We start from the raw sequence: 7,842 nt of genomic DNA, 5'->3' as shown, positions 1-7,842 counted from the left end.
CATGTTATTCCATGGAATTGCTAACTCTCTTATTACCCTTTGTCTAATGTAGCATTTGCTGCTGTCTGATCTTTACGTATCAACACCTTGAAGATTTTAGGGTCTGGGGAGTTAGAAGAAGTGCTTGGAAGTAATAAATTATAGCCTATTTCCTGCAAGTACAATTTATAGGTTAAATAAAGGAGTTTTGATTTTGTGAGACAGAGTAACTTTTTTTTTCTCTACAGTTTGAAACTCATGCAGTTAATGACTCATACAGGCTTGATTTTCTCTTTTTCAGGTCTTGTTAGGGTCAGCTATGCTCACAAGATAATGGCTGGAGCCAACCACTCTATGGTGTCTGAGTTTGTGTTCCTGGGACTCTCCAATTCATGGGAGATCCAACTCCTTCTTTTCCTTGTTTCCTCCATGTTCTACATGGCAAGCCTGATGGGAAACCTCCTCATTGTGTTTTCTGTGACCTCTGACTCCAACTTACACTCCCCCATGTACTTCCTGTTGGCCAACCTCTCCTTTCTTGACCTGGGGGTTTGCTCTATTGCAGCCCCCAAAATGATGTATGACCTTTTTAGAAAGCACAAAGCCATCTCTTTTGGGGGTTGTATAACTCAGATCTTCTTCATTCATACTATTGGTGGCACAGAAATGGTGCTGCTCATAGCCATGGCCTTTGACAGATATGTAGCCATCTGTAAGCCTCTACACTACTTGACTATCATGAGCCCAAGAATGTGCATTTTAATTTTGATTGCTGCCTGGATCCTTGGCCTCATCCACTCAGTGGCCCAGTTGGCTTTTGTTATAGATTTACCATTTTGTGGCCCAAATGTATTGGATAGTTTTTTTTTTTTTTTTTTTTGACAGGCAGAGTGGACAGTGAGAGAGAGAGACAGAGAGAAAGGTCTTCCTTTGCCGCTGGTTCACCCTCCAATGGCCGCCGCTGCAGCCGGCGCACCGTGCTGATCCGATGGCAGGAGCCAGGATCCAGGTGCTTTTTTACTGTGATCTCCCTCAGCTCATTAAACTTGCTTGCACAGAGACCAATAGACTTGAGTTCATGGTCACAGCCAATAGTGGACTCATCTCTGTGGGGTCCTTCTTCATATTAATTATTTCTTACATCTTCATTCTGGTCACTGTTCGGAAACATTCTTCAGGTGGTTTATCCAAGGCCCTCTCTACCTTGTCGGCTCACGTCACTGTGGTGGTCTTATTCTTTGGGCCGTTAATCTTTTTCTACACCTGGCCCTTCCCCTCATCACACTTGGACAAATTTCTTGCTATCTTTGATGCAATTCTCACTCCTTTTCTGAATCCAGTCATCTATACGTTCAGAAACAAGGAGATGAAATCAGCAATGAAGAAACTTTGCCGTCAGCTTGTGAGTTACAGGAAGCTGTCCTAAATAATCTAAAAATGTAGTTCTATAAGCTCAATAAAAAGAGACAAAATAAAGTCATCAAAACTTTAGATCTGTATTAATTTTATATTTTAGGTTACATTTAAGCATTTACCATGTTACTGTGTATCTCTAGTATCCCAATCAATAAGAATAAAGGGAGTTAACATTGAACACTTCCATGTTTCTGAAACTGGGTTTATTCAACAAAATTATTTATGATAATTGTGCGATATTTTTACCTTGATAATTTTTTTATAATTAAGAAATGCTTTCTGTTTATTCTCCTTATGGCTTCTATGTAAAGTATTTCAACCCAAAACCAGTATTCACCTAATCCAACACTTTCAATAGCCTCCTCCCTCAAAAGGTGCCAAATGTAGAAAATATTAAATAATTTAGTGCTGAAAATTAGTGTATTATTTATTTCACTGTTAGATTTTCTCTTGAGAGAGAGAGAAAGAGAAAGAGAGATGCCCAATATTCCGGTTCAATCCCTGTATGCTTGCAATGGGTGAAGTCAGGAGCTAGAACTTGGTAACTTGAGTCAACACCACTACCTCCCAGAATTTGCAGTAGTAGGAAGCTGGAGTCATGAGCTGGAGTTGGGTGTTGAACTCAAAAAATTGGATGTGGGCCATGGGTGATGTCTTAACTGCTACTAACTGCCTGTCACACTTCCCTTGTTTTGAATTGATTAGTGTTCTTTTCTCAGACTATTAAAGTGCCATAATACCTACTTGTTTTGATTTTTTCCACCTCCTCCTTTAGTGTCTGCTTGCTTCTTAGATCTTTTGATTCCTTAAAGAACTGTTGATTACATAATACATTTGTGGAATTTTAGATTTGGAATTTGAGAGATTACGAATCTCAACTAAGTTATTTTATAGATGGTAATACTCAGGATAAGGTATTAGATAACATATATATATATATATATAAAGTTGAGAATCAGGTTTCCTTATTTTTGATTTAAAAAAATTAAAATAAACTCACTTGTTGGTTGGGATTCTTGAGACTTTCGCTAACAGATTATACTGCTAGCTTTATATTGCTTTTCTATTTCTAGCTCCAGTTACAGCAGAAGTGACATTTTTGAGATTATTATTTTTAAAGTGGACATCAGTTTCATATGATTATTTGTTGTTTCCAAGTTCTTTATTTATATGCATACTAACAAGAAATTTCTGGAACCAAGTCCAAATTATTTTATAACTATGTTCTTATACCATCACTCATCCTATCCATGGCTTTTATTTATGTCACTTACTCAAACATCCATAATTAAGATTTATTTATTTGAAAGGCAGAGTTACAGAGAGCAGAGGTGGTGGGGGAGAGAGAGAGAGAGAAAGAGATGGGGGAGAGAGAGAGTGGTCTTCCATCTGCTGCTTCACTCCCCAGATGGCCTTAATGGCTGGACCTGTGCCGTTCCAAAGCAGGAGCCAGGAGCTTCCTCTGGGTCTCCTACATGGGTGCAGGGACCCAAGGACTTGGGCCATCCTCTACTGCTTTCCCTGGCCATAGCAGAGAGCTGGATTGGAAGTGGAGCAGCTGGGACTTGAACTGGCGCCCATAAAGGATGCCGGCACTGCAGGCGGCAGCTTTAACTGCTATTGCCCCATATATTGCTACCTTAATGAACACTTTAAAGGCCATTCACCAGGCCGGCGCTGTGGCTCAATAGGCTAATCCTCCACCTGCGGCACTGGCACACCGGGTTCTAGTCCTGGTTGGGGCGCCGGATTCTGTCCTGGTTGCCCCTCTTCCAGTCCAACTCTCTGCTGTGGCCCGGGAGTGCAGTGGAGGATGGCCCAAGTCCTTGGGCCCTGCACCCGCATGGGAGACCAGGAAAAGCACCTGGCTCCTGGCTTCGGATCAGCATGCTACGCCGGCTGCAGCGGCCATTGGAGGGTGAAACAACGGAAAAGGAAGACCTTTCTCTCTGTCTCTCTCTCTCACTGTCCACTCTGCCTGTCCAAAAAAAAAAAAAAAAAAAAAAAAAATTGCATTAAAAAAAGCACCATTCACCATCATTTTCTTATTACCCACCAAGATTTGGTCGTTATTTTAAGTAAAGTTCAGTAATTCGGGGTATGAAGATTACATTTATTTATTTGTATGAGTGGATCATGATTCCCATGACTGAACACTTGGGGCACTTTAGAAAATTTGGAACCCAAAGATAATGTAAACCAGAGATAGAATCTTTCTGTTCTATAAGCAAATATATTGGTTTATGAACTAATAACCAAGATAATGTTACACTAACGTCTACTTATTTTAAAGATTCTTAAAAATGTCCCAAACGTACTTTCATCATTGTGAGTTAGTGATTTTTGATAGGTCCTTATAGCAAATCCATCTTTTCCAAGCATCAACAAATTTCAGACTTCTTTTAGGAGGTCATTTTACTCTTTCGTATATGCCTTTCTTATTTAAATTGGGTTTTAAAATTGTTAACTCACTCATAAGATATCTATTTGCTAGGGCAAATACAGACCAAGACATTAACTTAGCCAGGTACAGGATATTTCTGTCTAATAAAATTATCCATTGGCTGGGCATTGTTTATGTATGAAATTGTTCCTCTTTCCACTTAATAAATTTTGTTTGTGTGTCTCTTTCTCCCGATGGCCTCAAAGTGCCTCTTTGACTATTAGCCTCAAAAATATTATATGATTCCCTGATTTTCTGTTTGACAAAAGGAAACTTAAAATTTTTTTTGATTTAATGAATGCATTTTTTCATAGATACAACTTTAGGAATATACTGGTTCTTTCCCCCAGAGGCCCCCCTCCCCCCAAATCCCATCCCACCTCCCTCTCCCTTTCCCATCTCCTTCTTCATTATGGCTCATTTTTAGTTTGACTTTATATACAGAGGACCAACTTCATGCTAAGCATAGACTTCAACAATTTGCACCCCCCCCAACATATAGAGCACAGTTTGGGAACAAAATTTGCAGTTGATTCTCGTAGTACAACTCATGGATGGAGGTCTTATATAGGGAGTAAGTGCACAGTGACTTCTGTTGTTCCTTTAACAATTAACACACACTCTTATTAACACTCTTATTTGTAAAAGGAAACTTAAACATGCAATTATTAGAAATAAAATTCAGATCAGACTTATTATCATTCAGCGTGCTCTTAACTTTTTTTTTTTTTTTTTTTTTTTTTTTTTTTTTAGCCAGGCAGAGTGGACAGTGAGTGAGAGAGAGAGAGAGAGAGAGAGACAAAGGTCTTCCTTTTCTGTTAGTTCACCCCCCAGTGGCCGCTGTGGCCGGTGCACTGCGGCCAGCGTGCTGTGCTGATCCGAAGCCAGGAGCCAGGTGCTTCTCCTGGTCTCCCATGTGGGTGCAGGGCCCAAGCACTTGGGCCATTCTCCACTGCACTCCCTGGCCACAGCAGAGAGCTGGCCTGGAAGAGGGGCAACCGGGACAGAATCCGGCGCCCCGACCAGGACTAGAACCCGGTGTGCCGGCGCCGCAGGAGGAGGATTAGCCTAATGAGCAGCAGTGCCGGCCGAGTGCTCTTAACTTTCATTTTTAAACCTTGTAAAAACTGCCACAGCTCCTTTATCATCTATCCGTGTTCTTTCTGTTCTCCCAAGATATTTAAAGTCCATTCATTGCTTTTGCCCAGCTACCAATACCTCTACCACCATCTATAACATTAATTGAACATATATAATGTTATGAGTATTATTCCAAGTTGTTTTTATACATTAACTCATTTAATTCTAACAGCAGCCAAGTAGGTAATGTTTTCATTCTTATTTTACATCTTATGTAACTAAAGCAAGGAAAGATTTAGTAACTAGCCTAGGGACACGCAGCTGAGAGTGGTAGGGCTGGATTATAAAGCCAAGCAGTTATTTCTCTGTTCTAAATCACCATACTCCACAGCCTCCCAGGATGGTAGGTCTCTCTTACGTGTATTGCTAAAATCTGGACATATTTTTTCTCTACTTACTTACCAGCATAAAGTAGTAAGCATAAAACATGCAGCAACTAGATAAAATGTGATGTTGAAAATTTGTGGTCTGACATTTTAGTGTTTCGTTAAAATATTTATCTATTCACTATTTACGAAGTTTAAGATTCAGGTAGTTACGTAATAAATGACGCAAACTTTTTTTTTTGAATCCTAAAAAGCAAAAACCACAGAATCCTAATGACTTTATTTAGTCTCGTTCACCAGGTGTGTCAGCAGAGAGTATTTCTTCCAGTTCTTTTTTGGTGTGTGTGTGTAACTGAAATAATTTTTAAAAAAGATTTATTTATTTGCTTGAGAGGCAGAGTTGAAGACAGAAAGAGGGAGAGACAGAGAGAGGTCTTCCATCTGCTGGTTCACTCCCCAAATGGCCCCAATGGCTGGAGCTGGGCTGATCTGAAGCCAGGAGCCAGAAGCTTCTTCTAGGTCTCCTATGTGGGTGCAGGGGCCCAAGCACTTGGGCCATCCTCTACTGCTTTCCCAGGCCATAAGACGGGAGCTGGATTGGAAGTGGAACAGCTGGGACTTGAACTGGCTGCCATATGGGGTGGTGGTACCGCAGGCAGATGTTTAACCTCCTATGCCATACTGCTTGCCCCTAAAGTCATTTTTTAAAATTTTATTTAAGCTATACAAGTTTCATGTATTTCATTTATACAGGTACTCCTACCCATGCTCCAACCCTTCTTCCTCATCCCTCTCCTATTTCCACTCTTAATTTTTATAGAGATCCACTTTCAGTTTACTTTATACTCATAAGTTTAACCCTACACTAAGTAGAGTTCAATAAATAGTATGAAGAAAAAAAAACACTGTTACAGACTTCTTATATTGACATTATTATGTATAATAATCTACTCCTTGGATACTAGTTCATGATAGGGTCTTGTGGTTTGAGGAAGAGATTGAAGCCGTGTGGACACCATGCTAGGAGCAGGTAAAAGTGCAGGTAAAAGCTTCTGACATGCAGGCATAAGTTTATAGGAATATAAACTTAAGGACTTGAAGTGGCCATGGTAGGGCAGGGATGAGTTGAGGACAAGCTAAAACCTTCTCTACAATGATTCATTCATTTTGTAAACCTGGGCCTTGAATATCTTGTGATTAGAAAGATGATACACAGCAGACTCATAGAATGGCAGATGTCCTAAATAGCACTCTGGCCTCAGAATCAGCCCTTAAGGCATTCAGATCTGGCTGAAGAGCCCATGAGAGTATTTTAGGCATGGAAAGCCAAGACACTCTGGAAAAAAAAAAAGACCTAAATGAAAGATCCCTGAGAGTGAGATCCCAGCGGAAAGAATGGGCCATCAAAGAAGGAGGTAGCTTTCTCTGAAGGGAGGAGAGAACTTCCACTTTGAATATGGCCTTGTCTAAATAAGATTGGAGTTGGCGAACTCAAGAGGCTTCCATAGCCTTGGCAACTCACGACAAGAGCCTCGGGTGATTACTGACACCATAAACAAGAGTGTCAACAACAGGAGTCACTGTGCACTTAGTCCTCATGTAGGATCTCTGTCCTTAATGTGTTGTACAATGTGAATTAATGTTATAACTAATACTCAAACAGTATTTTACACTTTGTGTTTCTGTGTGGGTGCAAACTGTTGAAATCTTTACTTAATATATACTAAATTGATCTGTATATAAAGATAATTGAAAATGAATCTTGCTACAAATGGAATGGGAGAGGGAGCAGGAGATGGGATGGTTGCGGGTGGGAGGGAAGTTATGGGGGGAAAAATCCATTGTAATCCGTAAGCTGTACTTAGGAAATTTTATTTATTAAATAAAAGTTAAAAAAGGATTAAAAAAGGTGATACAGTTGGCTGGCGCTGCAGCTCACTAGGCTAATCCTCCACCTTGTGGCGCCGGCACACTGGGTTCTAGTCCAGGTCGGGGAGCCGGATTCTGTCCAGGTTGCCCCTCTTTCCAGGCCAGCTCTCTGCTGTGGCCAGGGAGTGCAGTGGAGGATGGCCCAAGTGCTTGGGCCCTGCACCCCATGGGAGACCAGGAGAAGTATCTGGCTCCTGCCATTGGATCAGCGTTGTGCACCGGCCGCAGCATGCCAGCCACGGCGGCCATTGGAGGGTGAACCAATGGCAAAGAAAGACCTTTCTCTCTGTCTCTCTCTCTCACTTTCATTATGAAAGGGAAGCTCAGAAAAAAAGTCTGCTTCTTCTTTCTTGATTTAACATTCACCCTTATTCTGGGTCTATTTTGCCTTCACTTAGGATGGAGGTGTCTTTTCTTTTGAAATTAAGAAAAGTTATATATAAAGTATTTAAAAATTACAGATTATAGTAGTCCTGAAATTCAGTTCCTAAGGAATAATATTTTTGTGTAGTAACTATTAAAAATACCTAAGAAGGCAATGATCCTCAAGACTTCACAACATGAAAGAGTGTCTTTAATTAATTTAATCCAATATGAATACATGTTAGC

General features: G+C 40.6%; 1 protein-coding gene across 3 annotated transcripts; it reads left to right on the top strand.

Moving 5' to 3' along the window:
* The first annotated feature begins 312 nt into the window (after window positions 1-312).
* LOC100345101 (olfactory receptor 4F15-like) lies at window positions 313-1,405 on the top strand. 3 transcript variants are annotated; one of them, XM_089311005.1, is made up of 2 exons: window positions 313-828; window positions 989-1,405. In XM_089311005.1, the coding sequence occupies exons 1-2, from the start codon at window positions 313-315 to the stop codon at window positions 1,403-1,405; spliced, it is 933 nt and encodes a 310-aa protein (XP_089167131.1). The 3 variants fall into 3 exon arrangements, with proteins under 3 accessions (XP_089167131.1, XP_089167129.1, XP_089167130.1); XM_089311003.1 differs by having other exon boundaries at window positions 313-838; window positions 978-1,405; XM_089311004.1 differs by having other exon boundaries at window positions 313-845; window positions 1,000-1,405.
* The last annotated feature ends 6,437 nt before the right edge of the window (window positions 1,406-7,842 follow it).

The sequence above is a fragment of the Oryctolagus cuniculus genome, chromosome 12 (genome assembly GCF_051225735.1).
Source record: "Oryctolagus cuniculus isolate XC-2025 breed Fujian yellow rabbit chromosome 12, ASM5122573v1, whole genome shotgun sequence".
NCBI classification, from domain to species: domain Eukaryota; kingdom Metazoa; phylum Chordata; class Mammalia; order Lagomorpha; family Leporidae; genus Oryctolagus; species Oryctolagus cuniculus.
This window is presented reverse-complemented; position numbering and strand designations above follow the sequence as displayed.